Raw genomic sequence first — 19,727 nt, forward strand, 5'->3', positions numbered from 1 at the left:
GGAACAGCTCTTTGGATATTTTGGTCTTTTCCCTCCCTGTTTAAGAGCTGACTGGCAATCCATAAACACTTGTCAGTTCTTAACCATAGCCAAGAGCTTAAGTTTTGGCTCTACTGGATGAGTTGTAATTTTTATTTGCTACTCTTTCTTTTAAGTGAATTATTCTCTTGGAGGGTAAGAAGGAATCTTAACCTTTGGGTCACTAGTTATTTTTGATGTTGAGTAGATTTGATAGTGATGAAAAACTACAATTTGACCCTTTTGAGGTCAGTTTTTGTGTGTGAATGAATCAGGAAACAGACACAGATTTGTGATTTGTTTTTCAACATATGATACTTCTCAGTCTTGTCTACAACAGGTAGAAACTTGTTAAAAGTGTTATAATAAAAGAATGTTGCAGAATGAATAGTGTATGAGCTATCTAAAATATTTAATTGGGCAAGAGATCTTTACCATTTTGTGTTCCACGGACCCCCTTGGCCATCTGGCAGAGCCCTGTGGACCCCTTATTAGCATCATGCTTTTAACATAAAATACATAGGATTACAAAAGGAGTCAAATATATTGGAATGCAATTATCAAAATGCTTAAGAAACAAAACAAGTTCATAGAGTTCAGGCTAAAAAGTCTAGTCATAAGAAGGCAAGAAGGGGGAAGGACAAAATTACTTTCTACAAATTCAATGAGCATTTGATTGCAATTTGGGGGTGTTGTCATCTTGTAAATGTTTTCTGCTTGTATCTTGTACTTTGTCCTTTGTTTCTGACTGAAAAGTGCCCCAAATTTATGTGGGTGGGTGGGAAGAGAGGCGGAGTAAATGTTGAAATTTTCAAAGTTTTCTTTGGGTAGTATCTGGTTAAATAAGAGAATTATGTTGTAGGAGAAAGTGACATTTTTCTGACAAAATTTCTGTTGGTATTTTTTTCCTTCAGAATAGCAGCAGCAACTGGAGTAACTCATTGTATTTTCCTATTGAATTTTGATAGGCTTCTTGATTTTTACCTAATCTTTGACTTGGAGACTTTTTTGTTTTTAGTGTGGATTGGTCCTAATCTTATATTTTTACTGAGCCCTTTCTTTCATTCTAGAGTGGCATATAAGATTTCAGTAGGGACCAGAGAGGCAGATCAGGCATATTAGGTGGGTGTTAATCAGCAAGTCTGGCCGCATTTCTGTGACAAGTAAACTGGATATAAAGAGGATGGTTTGGGAGAGGATTGAGAACGATTTAGTATTTGTTAAGTGTCCTGAGAGAAGAGAAGTGCAGAATATCTGACCAACAGTCAAAGCACAGCCCTTGAAAGCTAATGTGTTAGGATGCAGAAGAAGTTTTACTAACAAGTTTGCACTTCTTTTTTGACCATGTTTATCGCTTGTACTTATGTCTCATGACACAGGAGAATAATAGTCAAGGGCAAAGTGCAGCAGAATTCCAAGAGAAGTGCTCACTGAGTGGAAGGGAAATAACACTGGATTTGCAGTCTGAAGCCTTGGGTTCAAATGCTGCCTCTTTCTAGCTTCTTGGATGATCTCAGACAAATCACAATTGCTCTGGACCTTGGTTTCCTCATCTGTAAAATGAGGAGATGATATTGGACTGAACAAGCCAAGATGAGCTCCCAGGTCTTTTCCTAGTTTAAATCTGTAACTTCATATTGTTATCTGTGTTTGCTTTAATATGGTGTGATTAATAGGGAGACAGTTTGATGAATGAAAGGGAGAGACCATTCTTTGTGGGTCAGATGTTTAACTGCAGATTTAAAAAGACAACTTTGTGTTAAAGTGATGAAGCAATTCCCTCTTTTAATAGTCTTAATCTTTATTCTTAGCTAGCCTCTTCCAACCTGTCACCAGGCCAGTAAACAGGCAGAGGAAATGCTTCCTAATGTGCTGCCAGGGGTCTGTTTTTCCCTAAATTGTGAGATCTTTTCACCTAGTTTGTAGGGAAAATTGGGTGGGGGTGGGGTGGAGAGCCAGTTACAAAACATAGACTATCCTAGTAGAATGTTTTATGTCCAAAATTAGGATCTAGACCTGAAAACAGTTTGAATCACATTTGCTGTTCAGTACCATTAATATCACTTCTATTTGTATAGCATTTTACAGAGTAGTCTCCTATGTGTTTTGCAATTTGATCTTTACAGCCTTCTGAGATAGTCCATTTACAGACAAGGAACTGACTCAGCTCCCAGTGGTTAAGGTCATACCACCAGGAAGCAAGGGGCAGAGCCAGACCCAGGACCCGCATCTCCTGACTTCAGCTCTGGGATTTTTTTCTTTCCTCTGTTTCTTCTTGGGGGAGGTGGATGCTGGACTAACTCAATAGTCAACTTTGTTATCTTCTTAATCACTAGAAGGCTGGATTACTTTTTCTATTTATTTATTTATTTATTTATTTTTTTAAAGAAGAGTGGGGTTGAGATATAAAGCCAAGTAGAAGTCAGAGACATTCATTCTTAGCTCAGTTATGTTCTATAGAAATGGTAGAGGGATTGGGAAAGGTTCACAAATTGAATTCATGGACTTCCCATGAAAATTTGGGTGCTGGAGATAGTTTGTCTTCAGGGAGGAGGGTTTTAAGTGTCATATTATGCATCACATTTCTGGGCCCCTCACTTTCCTGGCACTGAAAAAGCTACCCAGGGTAGGTGTGGCATAGGCCTCAGGATGTAGAATAAAAAGTAGGTTGGGACTGAATCTGACTCTAAAGTGAGTTTGGAAGGATTTGAAAAAGGCTTTGATTAGCCAAAGACCTCCTTCTGGGACCTTAAAATGACTGTTTTGTGTTTCAGGTATGCTTTATTTAGTCTTTGAGTTTTAATGACAGCACTTAAATTAAAGTCTTTTCTTTATTAGAAGCTATCAGGATTTCCTGCCTGCATTTTGCACTGTCTCCTGGGGATTAGGTAACCTTTAATGTAATCTTGATAACACATAGACTTATACCATAGACTGTATAGGACCTCCTTGCTGTAGGACATAAGACTGGGTGGTTGTGTTAGTGCTTTTTTTTTTTTTTTTTCCAGAATAATGGTCCCTATTACTCTCTGCTCCTTAATCTTTGAATACAAACTCTTTTTCTTTATCTTCTTGATAGGCTGTAAATCAGTTTAACTATTTGCCCAAGTGGCTAGGCTAATTTTAGGTTCTTACTTGAAGCCATTCCCATTACCTAGTGTAAGAACTATCTCATGGAAAGAGCAAAAAAGAAAAGAAAAGAAAAGAAACGAACATTTGTATAGCACCTGTTCTATTCCAGGAACCATGCAAAATGCTTTACAGCTTTTATCTCAGATGAGCCTTGCAATAGTTGTGTGAGGTGGATTCTGTTTTATCTCCATTTTACTCTGGAGAGAACTGAGACACACAGAAGTTAAATGACTTAATTGCCCAAGGTCACACAACTGGTGTCTTAAGTTCACTTCTTAATCTTCCTGGTCTCAGATTTTCCCCTTTACCTTTCGTGGAAGAAGATTGGGTATGATGGAAGAATGAGAATTTCACAAAAATGTGCTGGTGAAGCTGAGTACACAAAGTAAATTTGGCAATAGCCTGTTGTCTCAGGGGATGATATTTTAGGTTTTTGGAAGTGAAGAGGGGGTGTGTAAAGAAGATTTAGGGAATTATGCTTTTAATCCCTCTTCCTCTTTGAGTAAGCACAAATGATATAGTAGATTGCCTTTTATTATATTTTCTTTCTGTTTTGGTTTAGATGTTTGTTTCTTTGTTGACTGCAAAAAAAAGTCATTATACCAAACATCCATCTTTTGGTCTCCAAAGCTTTTAAAAGAAGGAATTCATTGCATGTGTCTAGTGGTTATTGCCTGTAGATGGATGACCGTATACGATTCCAATTTTGACTTACAGGAGTGATAGAGGATAGTAGGAAAAATGAGAGAAATTGGTGCTGAGAAGGGGCTATATTCAAGTCAATTTGATTGTTGTCCTTTGTTTTCAAGAAGGACCAAAATGACATTGCTATGTTAAGAGTCAAGATGAGGTGTGTCTGTGGCTGAGCAGATCTATATGAGCTCAGAATGCTCTGCCATGGGTCAGGCACAAAATAGTCCTTATGAACATTTGGAGTTGATTCCCTAATTACACATCTCACATTTCTTCTAGGATAATTCAATTCTATTTTTGCTCATAGAGCACAACACCTTCTCTGATTATGCTGGGAGGTCTTGTGTCAGGGTCTCCCATGTTGTGCAATCAGTTCTAAAGTTCTTAAGAGAGACTTTGAGAGTGTCCTTGTATCACTTTTTCTGACCAGCATGTGAGCATTTGCCTTCCGTGAGTTCAATTTTAACTTCTGGAAGATAGTAGGAAAAATGAGAGAAATTGGTGCTAAGAAGGGACTATATGAAAACCAGATAATACCCATTAGAATGAGTATCTTACCTCAAAGTACCTTAGCAGTATAAGTAAGGCACTATTTTTAAATACTATTGGGCATTTGTAGCCATAATTTTAAATTGTTGCTTATTATTTTTTCAGTACTTCTAAAGATCTGCGAATTCCTCATAACTCTGCAGTTCACATTAGAATCCCCTTTAGTACATAGTTTCTTTAATTACTGTCTCTCCCCCCTCCATTCATATAATGACCCAGACCATTGATATGCAGTAGGTGTTTACTAAATGTTTGTTGGATGAATGAATACCAAGATGAACAAGATAGCATCTCTTATTTTCAAAGAGTGTACGCATCTAATAGGGAAATCACCTTGAACCTTAATAAATATGATACAAGGTAGAAGGTAATATTAATTGCATTAGAGAATAAACATTGTTGTTAAGCTTAAAGGAGGGAGATGTCACTTCTCACTTGGAAGTAGAGAAAGGAAAATTTGATAGAGAAGATAGTATTTAAATCAGAAGAATGAGTAAGATTGAGAGACTTATTGTAAGCAAAGTCATGGAGATGGAGTTTGGGAAACAGTGAATTATCTAACTTGGTTAGATTGTGGGGTGTATGAAAGGAAATAAAACTAGAAAACTAGAAAAGTAGTTTGGAGCAGGTTGCTGAGACCCTTGAACATTATGCTGAAGACTTTTGTTCATTAGGGAAGCATTGACAGTTTTTGAACAAGACAATCTGTTATGCTAGCAGGGAAAGCAGAATACTGCCCAGTTTCATTCTTCTGCCCCACTTATTATTGAATTTGTTTAATATTCTTTTGTCTCCCAAATTTCCTCAGGAATAGGGCCTCATATAATATCACTCTAACTGGAGCATTTTAAGAGAGATGAAGCTGATGTGTGAATTCCTGTAACCATAGAGACCTCTTTAATTCTTAAGATGAGAGGAGTGTTTATGAAGTCAGTCATACTAGGTTTGACCTCCTTTTATTCTTTTTTAAATGAAGGAATGTCTAGTTTTGCATTAACCTGTAAAATATACAACATTCCTTTCACAGTTGAACCAAGTAAATGGTCGCAAATATGTTTAGAATGTAACCCTGATAACTCTTTCCTGTCATTGTTTGACATATTGGGTGGTCAACTTGCCCTCTTCATGTGAAAAGCAAACATGAAGACTGCAGCCTTGGTTAAAGAGTCTCACTCGTCTGATTACAGGTTTTCCTGGGTTTCTCTGACCATATGTAGGGGTCATTATCTTAAATCACTCTAGACTTTAATTTATAAAAGATGTAGGTATTTTTTTAATTAAGAAAAAAATGTGAAAAATCACCTGAAAAATGGCAGTTGAACAGATTTACATGGTGTCTATTCCTAAAAATTTCAGACAAAGTAATTTTCCCTTAAGTGACTAATAAAATCTATTGGTAGTTCAGAAATATTATTTAAATTTTCATTGTTGCACACAATAGCTTCATTTTTTCTCCTTTCCAGCTCTTTAAACAAAACAAAAAAACTCCTCAAATTTCCAGCCAGCTTTTCAAATATCTGAATTGATGGGGGCCAAGAGCACACTGAATGTATAAAATCCATTCCTGATTTGTCTGCTTCATTTTATTTATCATCTCTTTTTCTTCCTGTCTTATCTTTCCTTAGGGGTATTAACCAGTATACCATTCTACTTTTGGATGAAGGTGTTGATATTATGATGAAATCACAGGCAGCAAGATAGTGGAAGCCATGTGTTATGTTGGAAAGAATGATGTCTACTTGGTATTGGTTGGAAGTCTAAAATTTAAAAAAAAAAAAAAAAAAAAAAATCAAATTTTGGAGCCATGAGTCTGAATTTGAATTCTTGTTCTCCACCACTTATTATTTGTGTGATGAGGAACAAGGTTAACATCTATAAGCTGGAAGAATTTGAATAGATGACTTTGGGGTTTTTTCAGCGCTAAATCTGTGATATCCTATAAAGTGAGAGAAGGAATCCTTGATAATACAAAAATGGGATTAGAAATCATGGAGTTTAGAGTTTACTATAGTTTTGATTAGTGACCCAATCTGAATTTATATCCCACTAATCAGAATTGTGAGGACTAATTTCTTCAAGAATTATTTCATCTTTAGTGGCTTTTTTTGGGATTTTGTATATCTAAAGTAGATTTCTAGTTGTGAAAGTGTCAAGAATAGTGTGTTTCCTGACTTCTAGTTCATTGCATTCAGACTGAATGAGGCAGGTTGAATGATCACCTTCCCTGTTTATACATGGCATTTTAGTTAGTAGAGTCCAATAGAGACAATTTCTGTATGGAAAGTTTGTAACTAAACTTGGGCACCCTTTTCAAGAAAGAATTGATAGTTTGGTCAGAACAGAAAGAGAGGTCAATTTTATGTGGTATATAGAGTCAAATGTCAAATTGGTTAGAGGCCAGATATGTGTGTTTTGTGGAATATCGATAGGAGATTCCCCTTGGGCCATTTGCCTAGTAGTTTTTGCTGCCTAGATCCTTCTCTTGGTAAGGTAAATTTTGTAGGACTTGGGAAACTTTTGATTTCTGGATGTTGTGGTTTAATTTTTGCCTGTTGTGTATACACACTGACATTGGGGAAAGAATAAAGACACAGACTTCTTCTGTAGAATCCAAGTGAAAAGTGATAATATATATATATATATATACACACACACACATATATATTCTAGTTCAGACTGAATAGACCAGCTTTGAAATCATAAAGGAAAGAGATAAGGTGAATTGCAGTAGATGGGGAAAATGAAGCAAGTGGGGTAGAAAGGTTTTTTTCAGTCTCAGTATCAGATAGATGATGCAGAGAAAAACATGATTTGGTATGAAGAGAAATTCCATTTAATTTTTAAGGAAATGATTTCCTTTAGAAGAAATTAAATACTGCAGTGAGAAGGGTAAGCTGTTTGTAGGATATGTGTATATATCAGAGAGTAATATAAAAGTACATCCATTAAATTGTACTCTGAAAACTAAAGAGATGAATTTGTAAAAAATTCCATTTAACAGAATTCCCCTGGGGTTACAAAGGACAATCGTTTTGTTCACATTGCAGGAGACACTTGTATTGGGCTTTGTACATAAATAGTTCAGATGAGGAAATTGGACTGTTTAGCCTAAAAAGCTTTGCTTCCCTCTTGGCTTTCCCTGTTTCTCATATACTCTATAGCTGTATATATAAGATTGCAGACTTTCACCTATTTCTTATAGATTTTTCTATGTTTTCATATCAAGATTTATAAAGACAGGTTTTTTTTTGGTACACAAATCAGTTGTTTTTTTTTTCAAATCTTTCATGGATTAGTTATTTAAATCTGTTCCAAGTAACTAGAGTAAGGTTGTATTATAATAGATAGTAAGAGATTTTTGTTTATAGCAGAACACACAGGTGTGCCTAGAGTCTCCTTCTCTTTCTGTTGCCTTGATTTGGGAGGGATCTGGGAAGGAGTCATAGACTCTTATGCCTCATGGGTTTTGTTTTTTCCTCTTTCCACCCCCCCCAGGAATGGCGTGAATGTGGAAGGGGCAACACACAAGCAGGTGGTGGATCTGATCCGAGCTGGTGAAAAGGAATTGATCTTGACAGTATTATCTGTACCTCCTCATGAGGCAGATAACCTTGATCCCAGTGATGACTCATTGGGACAGTCCTTTTACGACTATACGGAAAAGCAAGCGGTGCCCATATCAGTCCCCACATATAAACATGTGGAGCAGAATGGCGAGAAGTTTGTGGTAAGTGTCAGCCTGACTTCATCTTCAAGCATCTATATACTTCATTTCCCTCCATTTTGTTGTCATTAATGTTGTTAGAACAACAATATGAAATGTCTGTCTTTGACACATAGTGGTTTCTTATTGTTCCTGCTAAGAAAGTTGTACCTACAGAAGTAATAGATTTTGGGTAGTCAGGTTTGCTCTAGTTGGGAATATTTCGGTAGTTCGTTCTCTCTCTCTCTCTCTCTCTCTCTCTCTCTCTCTCTCTCTCTCTCTCTCTCTCTCTCTGTCTCTCTGTCTCTCTGTCTCTCTGTCTCTCTGTCTCTCTGTCTCTCTCTCTCTGTCTCTCTGTCTCTCTGTCTCTGTCTCTCAATATACTTCTAATTTATTTCCTCCCCAAAAGCTCTTACCTTGCTTGTGTTCTGGTATTTTGTAAATATTTATAGGATTTAAAAATTGTCGTTTCTGTTTACTTCAAGTAGTCTTTTCCTTCCTCTTGTTTATGAGGGTTTAAAGCACGATCAGTTGAAAAAAGGTGGTATTCCTAGATTATCCATAGCCCTAACCATTTTACTTCACATCCTTCTAGTTTGAATAATCCCAAGTTTTCATTGTCTTCATTTTGGCAATATGGTGCTGCTAGTATTTAACACTGGGTTTTTGCAGGGTCCTGATTGCACTGTAAATGTAACACACATGAGTTATTTTACACATTTCCAATCTGTTGCCGTTCTTCCAAAGATGTAGAAAACTCATCCCAAATCCTGGGTGATGTATTCCAACACATTTCCTGGTGCCTTTGTTTGCTCTTAAAAATCTCATTGTCAGTGATAGCCTAATCTATTTGATTTTTCTCTTGACTGCAATTATACTTTATTTACCCATGATCAAATGAAGGGGTAGTGCTAATGAGAAATATTCATTATTCTTTGTGGGAAATGCAATGGATTATGTTATTTTCTGGCAATCAGGCCACCTACATTTAGGAAGGCCTGATGGCTGTATTTGCATCTCAGCCTGTGAGTCAGCCATTTTGGGGGAGTGAACTAGAGAGAGACCTGTAGTGAATTCATTCTGGTGACAGCAGTAGTAGTTCAAAATACAGTTAGAGAAATTGCAAAAAAAAAAAAAGCTTCATTCTTGACAGAATGTTGTTGTTCAGTAAAATATATTAGCAAATAGATTCAGTGTCAGATTTCTGTGCTGTGGGGAAACCACATGTTCAAAACCCAGAGTTTTGTTCTTTACAAGTATTTCAGTTGGTTCAATCAGGATATTTGTTACATGTTTTATGGTGATATGATAAATATAAAAAATCAGTTTCTAAGTCAGGGAGACTGGGACAAACAGAAACTTTTGAGGATATGCCTGGAATTTGGGGGAATCTCTTCCCAGAAAAGGTAGTGGATTTGATATCTAAAAATAACCTATTTTTAATTTGTGGTGCCTGAGCATTCAGTAATACTTAATCCTGACTCATTGTCCTATAGAATGAAGAAGTAATATGGTTTCATTCATTTTCCATTTTAAGTTAAGGTTGCTTGAGAACATGTTCTTGTCCTTATCCTCTTATCCTTTTAAGTTCTCAAGGAGCTTTTTAGCAAGATATGATAAGCACTAATTTCATGGAGTTTTCTCCCAAAGCAATTAATAACCTCATCTTGTGTTGTCCTTACTTGTGAGTTGCAGCCTGGAGAAGTAGAAGCATCAATAGAATGCCAGTTTTTAGCTTTTTAGTTGATTTTATTTTATGGCATTTACATTCACATGGCATTAGGAATGATTTTGCTGGTCATCAGACTCATCCAACCATCATTCGTGCCAGTTTTTCCTTTTGGGTGCCAGATGAAGCTTGAAGTAAACAGAAACGACAATTTTTAAATCCTATAAATATTTACAAAATACCAGAACACAAGCAAGGTAAGAGCTTTTGGGGAGGAAATAACTCCAATTTCTCGCAATTTCTTTACCTTCTGTGGATTGCTTAGACTTGAGAAGGGCTTGTCTTCTACAACATGACATGGAGTATTACTGGCCTTTGGGGAGAGTAAAACATTTTAAATGTCTCCCACATAGAAGCTAAGAAAAATCTGAAAACAACAACTTTAGAAGTTTTAAGACAATGTTTGGGATAAGATGCAGAAGCCCAACAAATAGTTTTGGGATCTTGCTGCTGCTAGCGATTTGCACTCTTTCTAAGCAGTTATCAGTCACCATCTTCTGGCTTTCATCCCCTAGAACTATGTCATGGGGGTGGGGAAGGGAAATGGCACAGCATGAATCTTCAGTATTTAGACATTGAGAAATTCACAAATCATTTTGAAGCTGAAAACTGAAATTCTTGCCTTATAAACTACAGGAAGAAAGATTTAAAAATAGACTTACTGACCAGATCAGTTTTTCCTTTCCTCCACCCATCTCTCTTCTTGGTATTCCTTACCAAGGAACCAAGCATGCTGAAATTTTTCAGCCTCAGACAGTTGACGCAGTAGCCTGTATCAACATGATGATTCTTGTAAGAAAGGATAAATGGTCTTACCAAATAAAGGGAAGATGAGCAGTGATCATTGACTGGCTCTGTTAGTAATCCTCCCAGGCCAAAGGCTGAACTGAACTGGGAAGGTCCCAAAAGTATTGCCTGCCTTTCTTGATCTCTTAAGTTTGCAGTGATGAATTAGCTCATATTAAATCATTTTCATCCTTCCTGTCCAGAGATGGGAAGTATTTTCCTGTGGAGACTATGACACATAAGCCTGTTGTTAGTGTCCCTAAGCAGAGACTTAGTGAATTAGTCATTTTTGTAGATGAGTGTGTTAACATTAAAGGAACAATTCTATCTGGTTCTTTATTCATTTTAAAGACTAGAGAAGAAAATAAGCATTGCAATGATGCTCTTGCATATATATTCTTCTCTTACTAAATAATTCATTTTTTTTTATTTTATAGCTTTTTATTGACAGAACATATGCATGAGTAATTTTTACAACATTAGGGGCAGCTAGGTGGCACAGTGGATAGACCACCAGCCTTGAATTCAGGAGGACCCGAGTTCAAATCTGGTCTCAGACACTTAACACTTGCCCTGGGCAAGTCACTTGACCCCAGCCTCAGGAAAAAATTTTTTTTTTTTACAACATTGTCCCTTGCACTCACTTCTGTTCCAACTTTTCCCTTCCTTCCCTCTCCCCTCTCCCCTAGATGGCAGGCAGTCTCGTACATGTTAAACATGTTAAAGTATATCTTAAATACAATATATGTGTACAGATCTGTACAGTTCTTTTGTTGCACAAGAAAAATTGGATTCAGAAGGTAAAAATAATCTGGGAAGAAAAACAAAATTGCAAATAGTCCACATTCATTTCCCAGTGTTCCTTCTTTAGGTGTAGCTGATTCTGTCCATCATTGATCAATCGGAACTGAATTAGATGTTCTCTTTGTCGAAGATATCCACTTCCATCAGAATACATCCTCATACAGTATTGTTGTTGAAGTTGAACAGTTCATTTTAAGGAGCATTAGGTTTTTTGTTTTTTTTGTTTTTGGCTGAGGCAGGGGGTTATTAAATATCTTGCCCAGGGTCTCACATCTAGGAAGTGTTAAGTGTCTGAGACCAGATTTGAACTCAGGTTTTCTTGACTTTAGGGTTAGTGCTTTATTCCTCTCTACCATGTAGCTGCCACTCATTAGGTACTTTTAAAAAACTATTTGGTTCTTAGGGGAGCCCAACCTACTTACCATAAAACATTGATGTCAGTTGTCCTTACTTCTGCTGGTTCCTTTGCTCTTAATTTCATTTTCTAAAGGGATGAGAATGTGATGAAGAGATTATTTAATCTCAAACTTCTTACATTTGTAAAAACAACAAAGTTATTTTATTTGGGAGCTTCTGTATATCACATTGCTTTATGAGTCTCCAGTGCTGCAGGTCTTACTTCTTTTAGGAAATGATTTGTTGGCACTGAGAGATGTTTAGGTTACCCTCCGGCTAGGCTCTTATACTCTATCCTTGTGCATCTAACTTCAAGGGAGGACTCAATTAGGAGAACTGAAGAGTATAGAGGGAGCTCTAACTTGATAGGTTTTTTTGCAAACTTTCTACTTGAAGGTCATTGAAAAGCTAAATATATGTCTTTGAGTAAGAATATTACTAGCTAGTTTATTTCTCCTTTTCTTTCTCTCATGAGAAACTGTCAATAGTGTCAAGTTAGTTTTTATGGTAGGTTTTTAAAGCAGATAAAGAATTGAGTTACTAACAATGTTCAGAATGTAGCTTTAGGTTGACAATTTGGAAGAGGACTCTTCTGACTAATGATATAGATTTGATTGGAATCCCTGTAAAGAGGTGGGGGGGCTAATAACCCAAGGAAAGAGAATTTCCTTTCCTTACCCTGCCATTCTTCCCATGATCATTCTTAGAAGGTACTAAAAAATATTTGGCAAGGATGAAAATGGATAATACCCCCAAACATGTAACCGAAAAATATGGAAAACTTTACTTTGAACTATAATTTAGAACAAAACTAAAAGGAAGCGTTTATATTGGTAGTGTTTGCAGTTGCCCTTAGTAATCTTCAGATAGTATAATGTCACTTTTCTTTTTAGAGCGAAGTGGATGGATGGATGGATAGATGGATGAAATAAGGATCTATTAGGTGCCAGGTGCTTATACTAAGCACTTAACAGATATTTTATTTGATCTTTACAAGAAAGCTTGGGAGATAGGTGCTATTATTATTATTATCCCCATTTTACAAATGAAGAAACTGAGCTAAATAGAGTATAAATTACTTGCCCCAGGATAACATAGCCATTATGCTAGATAATTCTACATAACTGGATTTGAACTCTGGTATTCCTAACTCCGGGTTCTCCATTTTGTTCACTGAGCCACCTAACCTATGTAGTGTAATAGGATCTCTAGATGGCATAGAATATAGTAATTGAAGTCTCAAAACTGGTTCAAATACTGCCTCCGATACTTATTAGCTGTGTGATCCTGGACATATCTCTGTGTTTTAATTTCTTCCTCTGTAAAAAGAGGATAGTAATAGCTCCTGCCCCACAGAGTTGTTGTAAGGAAACTCCCTCTTATTAGTGAGGGGTGTATGATGGAATCTTGTTTGGGTTATTATGAAAGGCAGTGTTGGTTGAAGTCTTCAAAAATGTTTTGCAAATCAAAGCAGAGCTTGTATTTATACTGTAGAGTTTTCATTGTAAATTCCTATGGCTTTGGCTGTTAAGTATTTTTTGGTCGGCAAGGACATGGAGTATTTGTTGGCTGAATTTGTTTCCAGGCTCTTTGTCTCCTCATTGTGGTGACAGTTTAATAAGAAAAATTACAGGGAAAGTCACTGTCTTCTGTCCATTTTCCATTTAAAACATTTTAATAATCAACATCTCATTGAAACCAATCATGCTGGAGGTGTTTTTTCCTCATTTATTCATTCTTCCAACTTGAGCATACTTTGCTCTTTGTTCTAGCCAGTTATTGAACAGATTGCACATAGACAACTGATATTGAAATGGCTTCTGTTTCTGTGTTGTAAGATAGACTCATTTTCATTTTTTTATTATCTTTTTGCTTATTACATCTAGTACTTTCTGACTCTTGGGAAAAAGCATTTATTAGACCAACTCCCACCAATTCTACCTCCACAGCATCTCTTTCCTTTGTATCCTCCTCTTTGATTATATTACCAGCTTGTTCTTCCTGTTAGGAGGCCCTCCTTTTCTTTAACTAATCCATTACATAGTTGCTTAAAGAATTCTTCTTTTTAAATTTCTTTTTAAAAAATTAAGTTTATCACTATCTTTGTTTTTTCATCAATAATATTTTCTATAGTATTTTTCTCCTTATCCTTGTGCAAAGAGCCATTCTTTATAATGATATATGAAAATTAGGAAGGAAGAAAAAATAAACATATAAAAAAAATTTGACATTCTATGTGGCACTCTATGTCCATGTCCCTCCATTTCTTTTTTTTTAAGTTATTACAATATTTTTAATTTTAATTTTTTTATTTATTTTATTTTTTAAAAAAAATTTATAATTATAAAAATTTTTGACAGTATATATGCATGAGTAATTTTTTTTATAACATTATCCCTTGTATTCATTTTTCCAAATTTTCCCCTCCCTCCCTCTACTCCCTCCCCTAGATGACAGGCAATCCCATACATTTTACATGTGTTACAGTATAACCTAGATACAATATATGTGTGTAAATCCCATTTTCTTGTTGCACGTTAAGTATTAGATTCCGAAGGTATAAGTAACCTGGGTAGATAGACAGTAGTGCTAACAATTTACATTCACTTCCCAGTGTTCCTTCTCTGGGTGTAGTTGTTTCTGTCCATCATTGATCAACTGGAAGTGAGTTGGATCTTCTCTATGTTGAAGATATCCACTTCCATCAGAATACATCTTCATACAGTATTGTTGTTGAAGTGTACAGAGATCTTCTGGTTCTGTTCATTTCACTCAGTATCAGTTGATTTAAGTCTCTCCAACCCTCTCTGTATTTGTCCTGCTGGTCATTTCTTACAGAGCAGTAATATTCCATAACCTTCATATACCATAATTTACCCAACCATTCTCCAATTGATGGACATCCATTCATTTTCCAGTTTCTAGCCACTACAAAAAGGGCTGCCACAAACATTTTGGCACATATAGGTCCCTTTCCCTCCAGGAGTAGCAATGCTGGGTCAAAGGGTATGCACATTTTGATAACTTTTGGGGCATAGTTCCAAATTGCTCTCCAGAATGGCCGGATTCTTTCACAGCTCCATCAACAATGTATTAGTGTCCCAGTTTTCCCACATCCCCTCCAACATTCATCATTATTTGTTCCTGTCATCTTAGCCAATCTGACAGGTGTGTAGTGGTATCTCAGAGTTGTCTTAATTTGCATTTCTTTGATCAGTAGTGATTTGGAACACTCATATGAGTGGATATAGTTTCAATTTCATCATCTGAGAATTATCTGTTCATATCCTTTGACCATTTATCAATTGGAGAATGGTTTGATTTCTTATAAATTAGGGTCAGTTCTCTATATATTTTGGAAATGAGACCTTTGTCAGAACCTTTAACTGTAAAAATATTTTCCCAATTTGTTACTTCCCTTCTAATCTTGTTTGCATTAGTATTGTTTGTACAGAAACTTTTTAGTTTGATGTAATCAAAATCTTCTATTTTGTGGTCGATAATGATCTCTAGTTCTCCTCTGGTCATAAATTCCTTCCTCCTCCACAGGTCTGAGAGGTAGACTATTCTCTGTTCCTCTAATCTGTTTATGATTTCATTCTTTATGTCTAAATCATGGACCCATTTTGATCTTATCTTGGTATATGGTGTTAAGTGTGGATCCATTCCTAATTTCTGCCATCCTCCATTTCTTTAAAGGTGCAGGGGTAGGTTTCTTCTTTGTGTTTTCCTTGAGGCCAAGCTTAGTCCATATAATTTCATACCATTCAATTTCAATTGTTATTATTTTTATTCCTTCTATTTTTGGTATTGTAGCAGGATATATTGCTTTCCTAATTTTGCTTACTTTACTTTTAATCAGTTTATTTCTTTCCATGAATCTCAATTCATCATGCCTGTAATTTGTTACAGCACAGTAATATTCCATTGCCTTGCAATTTGTTTAACCGTAACCCATTCATTGAGCATATGCTTTGTTTCTAGATTTTTGTTGCTACAGAAAGTATTGCTATAAATATTTTGATGCATATAGGACCTTTTTGGAAGTCATTGATCTTCTTGAGATGGGGTGATGGTAGTAACAGGCCTAACAGTGGTATTTCTGAGTTAAAGGGTATGGATATTTTAGTCACTTTCTTTGCATAATGGTAAACAATGTGCTTCCCAGGACATTTGAAATAATTTATAGCTCCATCAACAAATCATTACTGTATTCACCTTTCCACATTCTCTCTATTATTGACTTTTCCTTTTTTTTTTTTTTTTCTTCATTTTTTTGCTAATTACTACATGTGAAGTAAGACCTCAAGTTTGCTTTGATTTGTTTTTTCTCTTATTGATGATTTGAAACTTTTTTCAAACAGTTGTTAATAATTTGAGAAATATTCCTATCCTTTGACCATTTATTTTTTGGGAAATGGCTTTTGGTCCTACATTTCTGTTAATTGGAAATCTATTTTGAAATCAGACTCTTAATTGGAGACACTTGAGATAAAGATTTTTCCCTAGTTGACTACTCCCCTTTTAACCCTACTTGCATTAATTTTGTTTTTGCAAAAGCTTTTCAATTTCACATAATCAAAATTATCTATTCTGCCTTGATAATCATCATATTCCTTAGCCTGACATTTAAGGCTTTCCACAATTTGACTATAACCTACCTTTACATTGCTTCCTTTCACAAATAATATGTTTTAATCAGACTAGATTACTAACTTTACCCAATGTCTTCTCCCATCTCTACCGTCCTCCATTTCTAGAAAATAATACATTCTCATTTCTGCCGGTTTTACAATCTATATCTTCAAGGCTCAATTTTGTTGTTATTTCTTCTTGAATCTCTGGATCAAATCCTCTACTCACCCTGCCCTGAACTTTTTTTCCTCTTCAAATTATCCTAAAACATTTTATCTTTATCCCTTTCCTACTATTATACTCAACTTCACTTTATCCCTGTCTATTTATATACCATGTTATGCCTTTAAGTTTAAGCTTATTGATGGGAAGAATTCCATCCCCACTATCCTCATCTTCCCCCTCCACATCACAGTGCTGTTGCATAAGGAAGGTACTTTATGAAAGTCTACTAGGCATGGGTCTTCTGAATACCATGCATATTCTGTCTTCTTTGATTTCATGATCCAGAACTATATTAATTTATGCCATATTTCTTTATATCATATTGACATTGAAATTACTAGTTCATTAATAATTTTTCAATTTTTTAATCCATTTTTAATCTATTTATTTTGTGTTGAATGTGCATGAACTGCAACTGTCATCCTGGGACTTATTGTAATTTTTAGCACTTTTCAGGGAGATGACCAAGAGTCCTGTGAAAGATGCTTCTTAGTATTTTGGGCACTTGGGGAAATCAACTTTGTTGCCTCCTTTTTTGGTCCTTCAAGAAGCAGCATTCTATTTAGCCTTTATTTTTTTAAAAAAATGCTTTATTTAACCACTTGAGAGGAAAGTTATAGGGTAAAAAATTAGAAGAACCAGATCAGAGATCTTTTTCACAACTATGGTTACAGTAAGAATTCTTAACTAATCAGAGATAATGAAAGATCACAAAAGACACAATGGACAGTTCTGCCTACATAAAACTTAAAAAAAAGTTTTTGTGCTAATAATATCAATGAAGGTAGAATAAGAAGAAAAACTAAGAGGAGGGGGGGGAAGTATTTTTTTATCAAGTCACACTGAAAAAATTTGATATCTCAGGTAAGGAATTGATCACATAAATATCATTTGAGCCATTAACCAATAGATAAGTAGTAAAAGGATTTGAAAAGTTTTCAAACCATAAATGATTATATGATAATGTGCTTCAAATCATTAATATTAATGCATACTAAAATAAGTCAGGAGACACCTACCTCCCATTCCTTATATTCCTTTGTAGGTGAGAGTTCTGCAGCTATAGAACATTTCATATATCTTCAAGGTTCAGACTATTTCAAAGTATTGATCAGTTTTGATAATTGTTTTGTTTTTTTTTTTTCTTCTTTTTTCCCCCCTCTTTAAAAAAAATATTCTTTGTTCTTTGAGACAGCTTTCTGTGAGATCCAGGAGAGGAACAGGAGGGGAAGAGATACTAGTAGATATTTAAGTGATGTAAAAACAGAAGATAAAAATAAAATAAATACAATAATCTCATATTATACAAATTGATAGAGATGACTACAAAAACATGGAACAGCCCATGTTAGAGAGCCTATGGGAAGACAGGTTTAGTAATTCACTGTAGAGGATTTATGAATTGTTTCAGCTGTTCTGTGTTTCAATTCAAATTATGTAGGAAATGTGACTAAGCTGTTGCTTTTGACCTAAAAATTCTATTCCTATGTTTATATTGAAAAAAAATCCCAACAGGAGATGAACAAGATCCAATATTTACTAATGTGTAGGAGCAGAATGCTGGGCTAGGAGTCTTATCTAGCTGCAGGAACTGGTTAGCAGTGTGACTTCAGACAAGTCAGTTAACTTCTGATGCCCTTCATTTTCTCAACTGTAAAATAGGACTTACCTCCCAAGGTGTTGTCAGGTGACAGTAAAGAATTGGGGATGAAGTAGTTCCCCATTACTGGGGATTGGCTGAAAAACATGGGGCACAAACATAGTGTTAGGCCATAAGAGTGAGTGAATATGTCTGATTGAAGGTCCCATTGAACTTCTGAGATTTCTGAAAGCCAGTGCAAAAGTAAATATACAGAGTTCAGATTCAGGTGATGACTAAGTATTTATTAAGCATCTCCGTCTGCTGTGTCATACTAGGAATCCATAAATGAAGATGAAGAAGTCCTTGCTTTAAAGCATTCACATTCCACTATTCAACAAGTGTTTACCAAAATTGCTGACTATGCAATCATTCTGGAGAGTAATTTGGAACTAGGCTCAAAGGGCTATAAAATTGTACATATCCTTTGATACCCAGCATACCACTACTAGGTCTGTATCCCAAAGAGATCAAAGGAAAAAGGGGGAAAAAAATACTTTTAGCAGCTATTTTTTTTGTGGTGTCAAAGAATTGGAAATGGATGGGGGATACCTATCAATTAGAAGTTGCGGTATATGATTTATGAGAATACTCTTGTGCTGTGAGAAATGATGAGCAGAATGGTTTCAGAAAAACCTAGCAAGACTTACATGAATTAATACACTATTGTAAGAATAATCAGCTGTGAAAGACTTGGCTGCTTTGATTAAGTTATTCCATGACACTTCCAAATGACTCATAATAAAAAATGCCATCCATCTGCAGAGAAAAAACTGAATTTTGAGTACAGATTTTAGCAGATATGAAATAAACCCACACAAATCATCATCATTTCTATAAATCACCAATAAAACCATGCAAGAAGAGATAGTAAGAGATGCCTTATTTAAAATAATTGTAGACAGTATAAAATACCTGAGAATATACCTACCAAACAAACCCAGGAACTATATGAATAAAATTATAAAACATTTTTATACAAATTAAATCAGATTTAAGTAACCAGAAAAACATTAATTGTTCATGACTAGACTGAGTTGATATAAACCAATCTACTTATTCAGTACCATCCCAGTTAAATTGCTAAAAAAAAAAATTATTTTATTGAGCTTGAAAAAATAATAACAAATTATCATCATCATCATCATCATCATCATCATCATTTGGAAGAACAAAAAGTCAAGAATGTCAAAGGAATTGATTAAAAAAAACCTTAAAAGAAGGAGACTTAACAGTACCAGATCTTAAATTATATTATAAATTTGATTATATTAAATTAAAACTATTTTGTACAGAAACAAAAGCAATGTAGCCAAGATTAGAAGGAAGACAAAAAATTTTCAGAGGGTTTCTCAGATAAAGGTCTTGTATCTCAAGTGTGTAAAGAACTTTGTCAAATTTGTAAGAATGTGAATCAT

General features: G+C 35.3%; 1 protein-coding gene across 1 annotated transcript in view; it reads left to right on the plus strand.

The window, feature by feature from the left end:
* Positions 1 to 19,727, plus strand: part of SNX27 (sorting nexin 27) — a 70,822-nt gene that overhangs the window by 16,580 nt on the left and 34,515 nt on the right. The window contains exon 2 of the mRNA XM_074265411.1: positions 7,888 to 8,119. Coding sequence (XP_074121512.1) covers positions 7,888 to 8,119 — 232 coding nt within the window. The remainder of the gene's footprint in view (positions 1 to 7,887; positions 8,120 to 19,727) is intronic.

The sequence above is a fragment of the Sminthopsis crassicaudata genome, chromosome 4, assembly GCF_048593235.1.
Source record: "Sminthopsis crassicaudata isolate SCR6 chromosome 4, ASM4859323v1, whole genome shotgun sequence".
Classification (NCBI taxonomy): domain Eukaryota; kingdom Metazoa; phylum Chordata; class Mammalia; order Dasyuromorphia; family Dasyuridae; genus Sminthopsis; species Sminthopsis crassicaudata.